Source organism: Bubalus kerabau, chromosome 8, assembly GCF_029407905.1.
Source record: "Bubalus kerabau isolate K-KA32 ecotype Philippines breed swamp buffalo chromosome 8, PCC_UOA_SB_1v2, whole genome shotgun sequence".
Taxonomy (NCBI): Eukaryota; Metazoa; Chordata; class Mammalia; order Artiodactyla; family Bovidae; genus Bubalus; species Bubalus kerabau.
In genome coordinates, this window is record NC_073631.1 from 23,430,287 (window position 1) to 23,446,798 (window position 16,512).

Here is a 16,512-nt window from a genome sequence, read left to right on the forward strand (position 1 = left end):
AATTAACTAACTTTAATACAAGGAACAAGGCAAAACATAACTCTGAGTTCCACTGCTGTAAGGAAATATGAACCCTGATAGATCTGGGAAAACTTTTATTGGAGCGGCATTTAAACTAATCCTTAAGATCAGGTAATTTCTTAGATGGAGAATAACTGGGCTTGTTGAATGCAGATTAAACTATTCTATTATTTCCAGTGAGACATCTTTGGCAAAGTACAGCTTCTGTAGTATCAACATTTACCACTAAATCTTTGACTAAATGAGATTACTAGTTTATTTTTTCTTACTTTCTCAACCTTACATCTTATGACCATATTTCTCTATGCCTTAGCTTTTTCCACATAAAGTGAGGAGCATAATGTGATATTGCCATCACAAGCTTCAATCATTCAACTAGATCTCCAGTTGATTTCTTTCTGCTGGGGTATCCTGGGGAGGAGGCAGATGGGCCACCCCCACCCCAAGGGTAAAGCAATTGGAGAGTCATTCCCTATGGGCTGAAACTCCAAGATGAGAATAACAGGACAATTGAGGGGTGAGCCTGGGCCCTAGAGATGCATGCACACACGTGGGAGGGTCCTGAGATATACCAAATATGGACAGTGAACCAGACAAATCAAAATGACTGGCCAAAGGAAACCTGGAAGAAATGTCCCATAAAAGTAATTCAAACTGCCATGAGGCTGTGACTCAGCCCCTCTTTCTCCCTGAGTCTGCCCGTGTGTCTTTCCATGCTTTGTTTTTATTGTTCAGTTGATCATTTTTGTCTGTCTCTGTGACCCATGAACTGCAGCATGCCAGGCTTCCCTGACCATAACCAACTCCTGGAGCTTACTCAAACTCATGTCCATAGTGTCGGTGATGCCATCCAACCATCTCATCCTTTGTCGTCCCCTTCTCTTCCTGCCCTAAATCTCTCCCAGCATCAGAGGCTTTTCCAATGAGTCAGTTCTTCACATCATGTGGCCAAAGTATTGAAGCTTCAACTTCAGCATCATCCAATTCATCCAATGAATATTCAGAATTGATTTCAATTATACTCTTTTATTCCTCTTAATAAATACTTTACTTATTTCAGTACTTTCCATCTTTGTGGGAATTCTTTTCTGCAAAGCTGAAGGGCCAGGGCCCGTGTCGCTGACCATTGGTCTAGTGGCTAGGATCTGATGCTTTCACTGCTGTGACCCAGCCACAATATCCTGGGAACCAAAGCCTTGCTCCAAGCCATTGCCAACCGAGGCCACCCGAGGTCACAATGACATATGCTAACACATGATTCGTATATCACAGAAGCTTAATTTTACATGCATGTTATTCTTTTGAATAATATGTAACAATAACTTCATAATATAAGGACACAATGAAGTATCATACAAATTAAAGATAATTTATCCCTGGTTTATATATTGCATAGTTACAGTTTTTGGTAGCCAGGAAGCCCCAGACATACACAGCCAGCGACAGAAATGAGCAATAGTGGCAAGAAGGTGATAGATGAGCTTATGTCTACTCTCAGCTACCTAGTCAAAAAGAAATCTAGACCTCACTGCATTCTCCAGTTAGAGCTTCTTAATCTGTTGACTGTCTAGCTCTCTTACTACCATGATACTTGTTTTTCATATCGATTAGACCTATCCTTATTCTTCCAGTTTATAAACCTCCTGGTCAGCTTCTTCCTAGCTGTACATCCTGGTGAGACACTCTGTTGTCTCACTTACCGACACCCTCAACCTCCATGTCCTTTCATGGCAGCTGATTACAAAACCCTGGCCATGAATCAATACTCTCATGTGTTTTCTTTGTTCATGTAACCAGATTTCTGAGCCCTGCAGGAGATGGGTATATTTACAAGTTTCGTCAAGACTGAGCCTTTGGTGCACCTCAGAAATTAAAAAATACATTTCAACAGAAATGTGAAGGATCATAGATGAGGCAAGAGACTTATAAAAGAAGGCATGAACTGGGAGCAAATTAACCACTGACCATCAAGGGCTTATTTTCATCATCTCCTAGTGAGTGGGTGGGTCAGTGTTGAAGTCACATTAGCCAGATTCAGAAGCACCCAATATGAAAACAACATGCAAATTTTTAGTTTATGAGAAAAATAAACCAAACTAACTCATATTTTCTTTCCAGTTCACTATCTTCCAGTAGACTACTGTGCATATGAAACCAGATGGTTAAAGTTAGATAAGAATAATAATAATAAATAATAATAATAATAAAGTTAGATAATAATAATAATTAATTATTAGTTATATAGTTAAATGGCCCAGGTTATAAAAAGTTATGTATAGATATGAGAAGGGAAATAAAAATACCAATTATGGGCCACCGTGCCCTCCCCTCTGGAAGAGTCTTGGAAGGGTATGGCCAACTTTCAAACTCTCACCCTTTCTTTTTTAACATCCTTTATTTACAAACCCTTTTAATTTCTATGCAGACATTCCTATTGTTTACTGTATAATAAAGCTATGACAAACCTAGACAGTATATTAGAAAGCAAAGACATCACTTTGTCGACCAAGGTCCATATAGTCAAACCTATGGTTTTTCCAGTAATCACATATGGATGTGATAGTTGAACCATAAAAAATGTTAAGCACCCTAGAACTGATGCCTTGGAGTTATGGTACTGGAGAAGACTCCTTTAGACTGCAAGAAAATCAAACCAGTTAATTGGAAATTAACTCTGAATATTCATTGTAAGGACTGATGCTGAAGCTGAAGCCCCAATACTTTGACCACCTGATGTGAAGAGCCGACTCACTGGAAAAGACCCTGATGCTGGGAAAGATCGAAGACAAAAGAAAAGGGCAGCAGAGGATGATGGTTGGATGCCATCACTGTCAATGTGGTGCTGGGACTATTTGGACATGAATCTGAGCAAACTCCAGGAGATAGAGAAGGACAGGGAAGCCTGGCATGCTGCAGTCCATGGGGTTGCAAAGAATCAGAAATGATTTAACAACTGAATAACAGCATAATATAGAAACATGAAATTAAGATATTTTAATTTAACTTATATTTTTAGCATTGCTTAGGAAATGGTAATGGAGAAGGGAATGGCACCCCACTCCAGTACTCTTGCCTGGAAAATCCCATGGACGGAGGAGCCTGGTGGGCTGCAGTCTATGGGGTCGTGAAGAGTCGGACATGACTGAGCGACTTCACTTTCACTTTTCACTTTCTTGCATTGGAGAAGGAAATGGCAACCCACTCCAGTGTTCTTGCCTGGAGGATCCCAGGGACGGGGGAGCCTGGTGGGCTGGCGTCTATGGGGTCGCACAGAGTCGGACATGACTGAAGCGACTTAGCAGCAGCAGCAGCAGCAGGAAATGTTAAACCTACATCCTATATCCACGTTTTGTTAACTGGTGTAGTACTTTAATGATTGACTTATTTTGCAGTAATTCTGTAGAGATTGTAAGTGACTCCCTATTCATCAAATCACCTTTATTTTTATTATATTATTGAGCAACCGAGGATAATATATTTTTGAACACTTGGGGGAATTTCTAATCTTCTCACTCAGATATTAAGTACCATTCTTCTTTTTTTTTTTTTTGGTCTCTATTCAGCTTTAAAAAAATGTAGTAAGAATCCTCAACATAAGATCTAGCCTCCTGATAGACTTTCAAGTGTACAATACAATACTGTTAACATACTACACCATTGTACAGCAGATCTCTAGAACTTATTCGACTTGTATAACTGAAACATTATACCTGTTGAATACCAGTTCCTCATTCTTCGTCCCCACCAAGTCCTGGCAACCACCATTCTACTCTCCATTTCTGTTTGACTATTTTAGATTTCTTCATGTAAGTGGAATCATGCAGTATTTGTCCTTCTGTGACTGGCTTATTTCATTTAGTATAATGACCTCCAAGTTCATTCATCTTGTTGCACATGGCAGAATTTCCTTCATTTTTAAGGCCGAATATTTTCTGTATATACAACATGTTCTTCACCCATTTATTAGTTTGCCACTTCCTCAGGAGCTGCCCAGGTGTAATCTGAACCTGGCCCCTGTACAGGGAAGGCAAGGAAAGACCAAAGACAGAGGTAGATCGTTGCAGATAGGGAGGTAGGCAGGTTTAAGAAGCAAAGGAACTTACATATGTGGCTTGTCTTGGGCAGCTGCAAGACAAGTAGATCTCTGCACTGGTTCCCCACTCTCTGCCTGAATCTTAAAAGTTTATAGAGAGGACTTCCCTGGTTCCCAGGGGTCTGCCCTGGTGGCTCAGAGGTTAAAGCGTCTGCTTGCAATGCGGGAGACCTGGGTTCAATCCCTGGGTCCAGAAGATCACCTGGAGAAGGAAATGGCAACCCACTCCAGTATTCTTGCCTGAAGAATCCCATGGACGGAGGAGCCTGGTGGGCTACAGTCCGTGGGGTTACAAAGAGTCAGACACGATTGAGCAACTTCACTTTCCCTGGTTAAAGTCACGTATGCTGTCCAGATAGCCTGAGCAACACAGTACTATCTCAAGGCTGTTTCCTTGGGCAACCTTTAGGTCAGGAAACTCAAGCGAGGCATGCACTCTAAGGACAAGGAGGGGATGAGGGACCTCCAGTTGCCCTTCAGTCATTGAGTTTTTGTCATTGAATTTTGGGGCAGTTTGTTAAAAAAGCATTGTTATAGCAAAAGCTGCCTTAGACACAGGCCTATACTTCAAGTTATATAGTGGACATATATTTTGTTTAAATCTACTTATTATTATAACTTCTTTCCATAAACTCTTCCTCCTCTTGTATTTCTTTTAATTTTTCTTTTCTTTTTTTTTAATTTTATTTTATTTTTAAACTTTACATAATTGTATTAGTTTTGCCAAATATCAAAATGAATCCGCCACAGGTATACATGTATTTCTTATCTTGGTTAAGAAATTTTGTGGTATCTTTGATTCGTTAAAATGATGTCATAAAAGACCTTTGGTGATGTAACTGCAACTGATTTTTTAAAAATCTTTTTATTCTTCTACCTCCTCACATACATATGCTATGCTTCTGCTACACATGCCTCTTGCTTTTCTCTCAATGGATCATAGTCATTTAAAAAATATTTATATTAGAAGTTGAAAACTTTAAAACTATCATTTTATTTTACAAAATATTTATTATTAATTTTTTAAGTTGACATTGTCAGTGTTTCTCCAAAGTAGGTTTTCTTTATTCTCAATTTCAAATTACTGCATAATAGCATTTAGAATCTTAACGTTTCTCTGTTTTGGTGTTTTTATCAAACAGCATGAAATTTTAGCACGAGAAGGAAAGTCGTACCTACCTCAGACCCTTATTTCCTGGGCACCAGTATTGTTTATTTCCACTTAGCCAGATAAATTTTATTTGATTTTTATCCCTCTTTCCATGGAGGTTTCAAATTCATTGGCATTGTCTACTATCATATTCGACATTCAATTGTGACTGACTCTTTGCGATTTCAGGGATGGTAGCCTGCCAACCTCCTCTGTCCATGGGATTCTCCAGGCAAGAATACTGGAGTGGGTAGCCATTGCCTTCTTCAGGAGATCTTCCCAACACATGGATTGAACCTGGGTCTCCTGCATTGCAGGCAGATTCTTTACATTCATTAAATCCCGGAACTGTGCCAACCATTTCCTTGTCACAGTTCAACAAAGAGGTAATCCATGATTCTTATCTGCTGCTGCTGCTGCTAAATTGCTTCAGTCATGTCTGACTCTGTGCGACCCCATAGACGGCAGCCCACCAGGCTCCCCTGTCTCTGGGATTCTCCAGGCAAGAACACTGGAGTGGGTTGCCATTTCCTTCTCCAATGCATGAAAGTGAAAAGTGAAAGCGAAGTCGCTCAGTTGTGTCTGACTCTTCACTACCCCATGGACTGCAGCCTACTAGGCTCCTCCGGCCATGGGATTTTCCAGGCAAGAGTACTGGAGTGGGGTGCCATTGCCTTCTCCAATTCTTATCTATAGATCCCAGTAGTAGAAACTGAAAGTTGCTCAGTCGCGTCTGATTCTTTGTGACCCCATGGACTATACAGTCCAAGGAATTCTCCAGGCCAGAATACTGGGGATCTTTCCAACCCAGGGATCAAACCCAGGTCTGATTCTTTGTGACCCCATGGACTATACAGTTCAAGGAATTCTCCAGGCCAGAATACTGTGAATCTTCCCAACCCAGGGATCAAACCCAGGTCTCCCACATTGCAGGTGGGTTCTTTACCAGCTAAGCCACAAGGGAAGCCCAAACTGGAGTGGGTAACCTATCCCTTCTCCAAGGGATCTTCCAGACCCAGGAATCAAACCAGAGTCTCCTGCATTGCAGGTGGATTCTTTACCAACTGAGCTGTGAGGGAAGCCCAATGCACTTACCATGGTTTAGATGGCCATAGATACCTCAGAAATAGCTTATGACAAGTTTTACATACTGTCTGTGCCTTGGTGAAATGCTATTTCCTCACTTTACCCCCCTGACTTATTTCTCCTTATTCTTCAAGATCAGCGCAAATGATAACTTTTCTTTCCGTGTCACTTCTATTTTCCTGATAGAGCTAGCTGTGCACCCTCCCAGGCCTCTCTTAACATTACTGTAATATCTATCACATTTCATAGGCTTTATTTTTTATCTTCATTCATAAAACTCTTGTGGTATCTATCATATTACATAGGTTTTATTTTTTGTCTTCATTCCTTTCTCCCAATTTCTCCCACTTATTTACGGATATGGATTTCAAGTTAATTGTTTTGAATTCCTAGCCCCTAGCTCAGTAACTGCTGTGACAAACATGTTGAATAAATGTTTGCAGCCACCACAATACTTTCTTCACCTCTCCACGCACTCCCTATGATGTCTAAGCTTTTTTTTTTTTTTCCTGCTTCATAAATCTTTTAGAGCTTACCCTGGCCCAGAGAGGAAATATTCGATACATCGTTGCTACAGCGGCATACTTCACCAGTTTCCATATCTGTTGCAGATTTCAACCTGTGAAAACGCCCTTGCGTCCCAGACAGGTAGGAGAGGCAGGGACACTGCAGAGAGGCTGCACTGTCTCATGCAAGATCGCAACTCCAAATGGAAAATAAATGCACCGCAACCACCACAAGCTGAAGTAAAAGTCAACATTTGGGAAATAAAGCCTCCTGATTTTAGTTATAAACTGTATACATCTTTGAGGCTTGCAGGAAAGCCATCAAGGACCATCATGCAAGAAGAAAGAAGAAAAATCCCTGACTTTCCAGGAAAAATGGTTCACCTTCCCAGCCCAAGGAATCCTCCCAAGAAGGCCGTATCTCCTAAATTTATAACTACATTTCCACGTCTGGATTCACAAAAAGCAAAGTTAATGTTTGTGGAGAGTGGAAAATATCCAAATGGTGTATACCTTAATCCAAAACCACATGACTTTCGACAGGTACAAAAAAAGCATTTGATTCTAAATAACTTAAAACAGATACGGGGAAAATATATTATTTTTATTCATTTCTTAACTATAACAACTATTATGTGAACTTAAAAAGTATATGTGAATATAATGTGTGTAAAGTTGCAGCAGTATTTCTCACGGAACAATACAATTCAAATTCAGCAATAAACGAATGGCAAAGGAGAGGCAAGACCCTGGTTGATGTTTCTGATGGGGTTTTATCTGCTGGAAGGGATGACCAGTTTAGGGATGGCTTTAGAAAGCCATTCAAGAAAGGGTTCAAGAAGATCTTGGACTGAAGTATGTTTGGAAAACTGTTTCCAGGTGTTTACTGTCTAGTAATGAATCAATCATGGAACAAATGGATGAGTGAATGAATATTGACAAAGAGGGGATGTTGTATTACTTCAATGAGTCTTTCTAATGGTTTGGAGTCTTTCTACTATTTTGAATAATATATGAGCAAGAATTTCCAATTTAAAATTGTGGTGGAAAATAAATATTTAAGGAGATGCGATTAGGTCAAAATATAATTCCATTAAAACATGAATATAGCCTATACTTAGGTCTATAATCTAACACATAAATATGACTCTTGCTAGGTAAAGAGAGAAGCAATAGGACTGATAATACCAGAAAATCTAAAAAATAAAAAGGAAAAAGCTTATTCCAGTGGAAAATATAGGAAAACAGTTAAGAGCATTGAGTATCCTAGATCTCTTACTTTCTAATAATTTTGTACAAGTTGTTAAGCTCCTGTCCTTGTACATTGGGATAAAAATACTACATGTTTTATATGGTTATTTTAAGTAATGAAGGAGACAATTATATACAAATTTCTTACAACAAAGTTGGAAATATTGAGGTACCCAATAAAAGTGAACTTTTAGGAGCTATTAGGATAAAAGTTGGGAAATTAAAAAAGCTTTGATCTATAACCTTATTTACTTATCCAGGGCATCTAAATGCTTATGTTTGTAGTAAACGAAACATATTACCTTTTGTAAATGAGGGGAGGTCAATTAAATATCAAGTGCAATTGGTTTAATTTAAATTAATTTAAATTATTTAATTTATGATTCATGGGGCTGCAAAGAGTCAGACATGAATGAGTGACTGAACTGAACTGAACTGAAAATTAGAATTGCATGACCTGGATAAGTAAAAGTTCAAGGAATGAGGAACTTTTTAAAAAGTTCTATTGGAGTATAGTTGATTTATAATGTGTTTCAGATGTATAGCAACATGAGTCAGTTATATATAATATACATATATACATTCTTCTTTAGAGTCTCTTCTCATATAGGCCATTGAGCAGAGTTTCCTGTGCTATCAGTCGGTTCTTATTAGTTTTCTATTTGATATATAGCAGTGTGCATATGTCAATCCCAATCTGGGGCTTTTAAATTTTATGTCAATTAATTTGCTTTTTAAGAGTGAATGGGAGGCAGCAAGATATAAATTATACAACCACCAGATGTCAGTATTGTTACAGCTTTAAACAGCTGACAATTTTTTTTCTAAACTAAATTGTCTTCACATTGGATTTGATGAAAGATAAAAAATTTTGTATTAAGGAGTTTCCTTTGGGACTTTTAATATTTTATTACTTGCTGTGGCAGGACTAGAAACACTAAGAAGAGAACCTTGTCTAACTTCTGCATCACATCCCCAAGTTCATTCTTCTTTGTGCCACACTGATTCAGCTTTCAAGCAGAGACGTCTGTGTGGTTTTATTTGATTAGATTCTGGGAAGTGCACAAATTCTATTTTAGTTCATATTGGTGCATTTAAGCCATATTAAAGAAAACTTTGTTTTATAATATACTAAAAACAATCAATATTTATTCTATTCCAGTCTCAGCAAATCATTTTTAGCTCTATTCAACATTTTTCCTATTGCCTGAAATAAATTCAGCTCTAGAAATAAAACATGTAATTCTATTTGCATTTGAGATTTTGTTGCTAAATTCTGAATAGATTCTTTTTATTTCATCCTGTTTAAAATATCTTTTCTAAATTATTCACAGAAGGATAAGTGAAGTTCTCGCACCACCATAAAATGAATTGGTTAAACACTGTCTGGAATCTTGGATTATTACATCAACTGTTCATATGCAGGTTTTAAATGATACAGCAAAATCCTCAGAATACATTTTACTGGTGAAATATTTAATATTTGGAGAAACTGAATTCCAAGTAGAATGTTAGCAATAAGAAACAATGTTTCTTAGTAATAGCACAATCTTCTCTTTACATGTCTAGAATGAATGTAATTTACCAAATTTTGTGACGACTTATGAAAAAGATCCTTTTGGATTAAAATTTAAGTCACAACATTTAAGTACAGGTAAGTTGTTATCATAAAGTTATAAACGTGTTAAACATAAGCTTTCTGCATTATATCTTAACAGGAATATTTAAAAAGGCAAATAATTTAAAAGGTATTTTTTTACTTATCACCTTTAATGATACAGTAATTTTTTTAAATTCTCAGTTCATTGATGGCAAAAATCCATATGCTTTGTTATACACAACTTTTAATATATTACTAAAAATTACTAAAAATCAAGTGATAACTCAGTGTGTTCTGTGTGGAGAACCAATGAGTTAAAATAGATTCCAGAGGCAAGATGCATAAGCTTTGAATCCTGGCCTCACTGCCCTAAATTACCTAAGCTGTCTATATCTTGCTTTCCTTACCTATAAATGAGAATGATAATAGTTGAATTTACATCATAAAATTTTTGTGAGCGTTGAATCACTGGGTCTCCTTCAAGGCTGGCATATTCTTTACCATTTGAGCCACCAGGGAAGCTCATACATATGTAAAGCACCTAGTAAATAATGTATGTAAAGCATATGTTGTCTAGCACATGGTAATATACATACCATTAGTATTATTATCGGAGAAGGCAATGGCACCCCACTCCAGTACTCTTGCCTGGAAAATCCCATGGGTGGAGGAGCCTGGTAGGCTGCAGTCCATGGGGTCGCGAAGAGTCGGACATGACTGAGTGACTTCCTTTCACTTTTCACTTTCATGCGTTGGAGAAGGAAATGGCAACCCACTTCAGTGTTCTTGCCTGGAGAATCCCAGGGACGGGGGAGCCTGGTGGGCTGCTGTCTATGGGGTCGCACAGAGTCAGACACGACTGAAATGACTTAGCAGCAGCAGCAGCAGTATTATTATGGTGCCATTTGTATGGTGTTTATGCAGACTTAATCTGTATAATCCAGTACTTTTATATGGATAAGGTTAATATATACTGTATTTACTATTATAATTACATATCAATTATAAACCAATAAGGTGTTAACAATGGTTGTTTCTGGATAGTGGGATAATGGTTGAATTTTATTTTCTTCTTTTCAAAATGAGTAGCAAATAATTTTATAATTGTAAAATTAAGATAATTTATTTGCAAATAATGTACACATTTTAGCATGGATTAAATTTAAAAGGGCTTGTCTAGGTACATAATTAAATTAGTACACCTCAAATTTCCTCGTGTCTAAGTCACTATGGAAGGAAACACCAAAAATATTTTATAAGACCAAGTCTTTGATGTTAGGAAACTTCTAAGTCAAATATAAGGTAGAATGCAAAATATGCCCTTCAAGTCAAAACCACTAATGAGAAAAAAATTTTTAAAGAGGTTCCCAAGGAAATAAAATAAGGTAGGATTTGAACTAATGTTTGGAGAAGGGCAAAATTAACTCCAGCAGAAATAGTAGAAAGGATAAGCAATTTTTAATTTAGATTTGCACCTATAAATATATTGCCCAGCAATTTACTGCTCCTGGGTCCTGATCTCCAAAAATGAGACCATCTTGTGAAAGACTTCATGAACAAAGACTCATGTCACTGCTAAGTTTCTCATTTGTCTTCCTGTCTCTAGTAAGTGGATGCCCATTGCTGAAAAATGGTCAACAGAACAGCACAGAAAGATTTATCACCTACAAGCCTCGTGAATGCGCCTGGGATTCAAAGCTAATTTTACCAAAAGCCCCTTGGCCCGTTAAATCTGCTTCATACACAGTGAGTTTGCCTGTTTTTCCATAGCTGTTGCGGTTTGTATATGGCATTGTTGTTAACAATTGCTTTAATGCAGGAATTTTTCATTTGTTCTAGTGAAAGATATGCCTATCTTTAAAAGTGAAGCATTCAGATTTCTGCTTTTACTTAAAATGCAAATAACGGATTATCTAGTATTTGAGGTTTTTTTTTTTCTTATATCAAAGATAGTTGACATGGTGGCTGCTGCTGCTGCTGCTAAGTCGCTTCAGTCGTGTCCGACTCTGTGCGACCCCATAGACGGCAGCCCACCAGATTGAACCCTAAATGTTGTGGGAAATCTTTCCGTAATTTACTCCCACTTTTTTTGGAGCAGCCCATTTTGAGTGTATTGCACTCAAATAAGGCCTGACAAGAAGGCTCTCCCAAACACTCTGAAAAAGATGCTGAAACACATTTTATGCCTCAAATTCTCCCCTGGACAAATTAGGCTTCTTCGAATAGTCTTGCACATGCACACAGAACAAGATGTGTGTTTGGCATATGGAGCAAGTTTTTAAAGCCAAAGATTATTAAATAGCAATTTTTTAAAAGATAAACGAAAATTAAAGTTGATGTATGCTTGCTTTCACTAACTTCCTTTGTACCATCTTCCTCAAGAGACACAGAAGGCGGCGGGATGCATACAGTGCGTTTATGGATCGTGTGGAAGAAAAGTTTAATAAGACATGCAAGATAATGGGCGAAAATTTTAAGATTTCTTGTTAAACAGTTAGATTAACTCTTTAGAATTACTACTCATATGAGTGTTTTCACTGCTATGTACTTTATCCTACAGAAGCTCTACTATCACAGGAAGTATAAATGAAGTATTTGTGTTGTGCTTAAACTATTTTAAGAATCCAGTCCCTTGTTCAAATAACCATGATTTTTCCTAGATTTCAGCATCATTCTGGAAAACTACACATTGATCATGTTACAATTCCAAATTTCGTAAAGACTGTTGGTGCCAGCCAACTCCCCTCATTCTTTCTTATTCCAGAGAATTTGTGCTTAACTTTCAAAAGCCAACATCTGCATCTCCTTGCCCAAGGGTTATCTCTGGCTGTGGAGCTGACCACACCAGGTCCTTGTGCCCTATGGCTTTATATCTCCTAGCAGCAGTCCTCAAGCAAGAACTGAGATGGTTGTTTTACAGTGTTCCCCAGGGCTCCCCAAGGGGGTTCAACTCCCGTTGTCTCAGTAATTATTTACACTTTGTTGACTTCCTTCCTTTTCCTTTATCACCTGCCCAGGTTCTTACCTTCATCTGAGGAATTACATGATTTCATTAGAATCCTTGAAAGGTCTCCTTCTGCCAGTTTCCTCTCATGTAGGCACCTTCGGTCCTTTTGCCCTATAAATGATGACTCTGGCCCCTCTGATTTGGCTCTTTCCTCAGAGGAACCAGAATGGATATTCTGCAGTGCTTCCCCCCAAGAATAATGATGCCTACTTCTTAAAAAAGGCCTTCAGAGTTTTAATCAATTTTAATCAGTTTTAAGTTTTACTTAATTTGGATGGGATGGAGTGTGAGAGCAGCAGGTCTTGCCCGTCCACCTTTTAAAAAGCCCTGTAGGAATAAGTCTGTTAGCAGCTTCTCTGTGAAACACAGGAGTACTTATTTCCTTGTGTTCTCTGCTTTGGGGCTTTTGCCTCCTTTCAAGACAACAGGAAGCATCCCATTTCCACACCCTGTTAACACTTGTATTCCTTGCCTCAGTGAACTCTACCTCCTATCACCTGAGAGCCTGGGCACACCAGCTCTCTAACTCCTCACGGGGCTTCAGCCACTTCATGGGAGTCATCCTCCCAACAGCCTTCCTCTGGTCTTCCCTTCCCGCCCCCCAACTGCAGTCTTATTTGAATACCCCTGTCCATCCAGGCACCAACATTACCCAGAGCATACCTCTATCTAGCATAGCTTTTTTTTTTTTTAATTAAAGTGACCCCTGGTGGCTCATTGGTAAAGAATTTGCCTGCTGATGCAGGAAATGTGGGTTTGATCCCTGGGTCAGGAAGATCCCCTGGAGAAGGAAATGGCAACCCACTTCAGTATTCTTGCCTGGGAAATCCCATGGACAGAGGAGCCTGGTGGGCGACAGTCCATGGGGTTGCAGAGTCGGACGTGACATGGCAACTAAACAACAATAAAAACATAGTTGATGTATAATATTGTATGTTTCAGGTGTACAACATAATGATTCACAATTTTTAAAGGCTATAGTTCATTTATAGTGATTATAAAATATACGCTATATTCCCTGTGATATACAATATATCATTGTAGCTTATTTATTTTATACATAGTAATTTGTACCTCTTACTCCCTAACTCCACTATTGCTCCTCCCCATTTCTCTCTCCCCTTTGGTAAACACTAGTTCTCTATAAGTCTGTTTCTTTTTTGCTATATTTGCTAGTTTGTTTTATTTTTTAGATTCTGCATATAAGTGATATCATACACTATTAGTCTTTCTCTGACTAATTTCACTTAACATAATATGCTCCAAGTCCCTCCATGTTGTTGCAAATGGCAATTTTCAATTTTTTTTTCTTTTTTATGGCTGAGTAGTATTTCATTCGGAGAAGACAATGGCACCCCACTCCAGCACTATTGCCTGGAAAATCCCATGGACGGAGGAGCCTTGTAGGCTGCAGTCCATGAGGTCGCTAAGAGTCAGACATGACTGAGCGACTTCCTTTTCACTTTTCACTTTCATGCACTGGAGAAGGAAATGGCAACCCACTCTAGTGTTCTTGCCTGGAGAATCCCAGGGACAGGGGAGCCTGGTGGGCTGCCGTCTATGGGGTCGCACAGAGTCGGACACGACTGAAGCGACTTAGCAGCAGCAGCAGTGTTTCATTGAATATGTATAGTCGTGGTTTAGTAGCTAAGTTGTGTCCAACTCTTGCAGCCCCATGGACTGTTGCCCACCAGACTCCTTTATCCATAGGATTTTCTAGGCGAGAATACTGGAGTGGGTTGCCATTTCCTTCTCCAGGGGATCTTCTTGACCCAGGGATCAAACGCAGGTCTCCTTCACTGCAGGCAGATTTTTTACCAACTGAGCTACCAGGGAAGCCTATATATATAATATATATATATATATACACACATACACCACATCTTCTTTATTTATTCATTTATTGATGCATGCTTAGGTTGCTTCCATATTTTGGCAATTATAAGTAATGCTACTATAAACATTGCGGTGAATGTATATTTTAAATTAATGTTTGGGTTTTTTGAGGATATATACGCAAGAGTGAAACTGCTGGATCATTTGGTAATTCTAATTTTAGTTTTTTTAGAAACCTTCATGTTTTCCACAGTGGCTGCACCATTTTACCATTCTCACAAACTGAGTACAAGGGTTCCTTCCCTTTCTACTCTTGCCAACATTTGTTATTCATGTTCTGTCTGATGATAGCCATTCTGACAGGTATGTACATGCTCGTAAGTGATGCACTGCTTCTTTTTCTAACTAAGTAGTAAAAAACAGGGTCTTGTCTGATTTTGTTTTGTAGGTGTGAGTGCCTGGAATGTAGTACTGTAAAACTTTGCTCATTGAATGAATATAGGAAACTGGGATGAGGGTCATTGTAACACATGGATATAGGTTACCAGGAATTAGAAATAAAGTGTTCTGTTTTGTTACACTCCTCAGCACTCTGCCATCTTCCCGCAGTTGATGGAGGAGATGCTTAACTGTGTGACATGGGATATATGTACAAGTCCTTGATTTTTGCATCGTTTAGTAGTTTTTTTACAAATCAAACTCAGCAATGTGCAATCACTTTCATAGACATAACTTCACTCAATTCTTTCCAGAGCATGCAATGTTTAGTTGGGTATTACTATTGCAATTTTATAAACCTGGAAACTGAAGTCCCCTTAGAAATTTAATGTTCATAACACTTATAAACGATGTCACTGCAAAACACTCACAATGAGTGGCAGATCACAGTTGCATGTGCATCCTTTCTGATAAATAACCCCAAACAAATTTGCTTGACTGACACAGTATAGTTCTTATTCCATATCACAGCTGTAGCCCTATTCAAGGAGTCATTTTTGTTATCATGGAGATATGAACTTGGTCTAGATGGATAGCTCTGTAATGAGTCAAGAGGACTGAATGGATGACATCTTACCAATTGCAGTCAAGTTTCTGGTTCTGGGAGTGATACATCAGGTACACCTCACCCTTTATAGAAGCTAATTCAGGAAAATCTGTCTCACATTTCTCCTTGGTTCAATGAGACAGCAGATGAACCAAAACAACATAGCGCTTCCTGAAGTCCCTCCTGAATATTCATTTTCTGTGCATTTCCTTATGAGAACATTAATGGATTTTGTCATCAACCAGATTAGAGGGAAATTCACACATTCCCAGAGGCGCCAAAAGAAATAGTGGTTTTAAAGTTTTAGAACAACAAAATTTTCAAATTAAAAAATTATGACTTGAAAGTTCCTTGTTGCAACAGAGATAAGAATACTCATCAGGGTTTTGATTTTGTTTGTGAAAGATCTTTCAACTATAAGTGGAAATGTTGAGAAAACTTCTACTTTCTGGTAATGCCCAAAGTTGAAGACATGTTCTAGTCTCGGGTTAAGAAGAGTGAGATAAACAAGAATAATCCTTGTTAGTTTTCACCATCAAGCTTTCCTGAGGCAGGCATTGCAAATTTTATATTTGTATCCTTCATAGTAACAAGAATAATTCCTAACATATAGAGTATATTCTTTTAAAGGGTGAATGTCACAGTATTTGGGGGGATATAGCTGGTTAAAGGTAGCCTTCCCTGGTGACTCAGACAGCAAAGAATCTGCCAGCAATGCAGGAGACCCAGGTTCAATCCCTGGGTCAGGAAGATCTCCTGGAGAAAGGCATGGCAACCCACTCCAGTATTCTTTCCTGGAGAATCCCATGAACAGAAGAGCCTGACAGGCTACAGTCCATGGGGTTACAAAGAGTTGGATACAGCTGAGCAACTAACATGTCAGCTGGTTAAGGGTAGAAATTTTTGACCTAAAAAAA

The 16,512-nt window shown here is 38.5% G+C and overlaps 1 protein-coding gene across 1 annotated transcript; it reads left to right on the forward strand.

Moving 5' to 3' along the window:
* The first annotated feature begins 67 nt into the window (after positions 1–67).
* Positions 68–12,197, forward strand: LOC129658813 (uncharacterized). Its single transcript, XM_055589637.1, has 5 exons — positions 68–132; positions 6,880–7,399; positions 9,677–9,761; positions 11,314–11,453; positions 12,090–12,197. Exons 1-5 carry the CDS (start codon positions 68–70, stop codon positions 12,195–12,197), a joined length of 918 nt encoding a protein of 305 aa, XP_055445612.1.
* Positions 12,198–16,512: the final 4,315 nt, after the last annotated feature.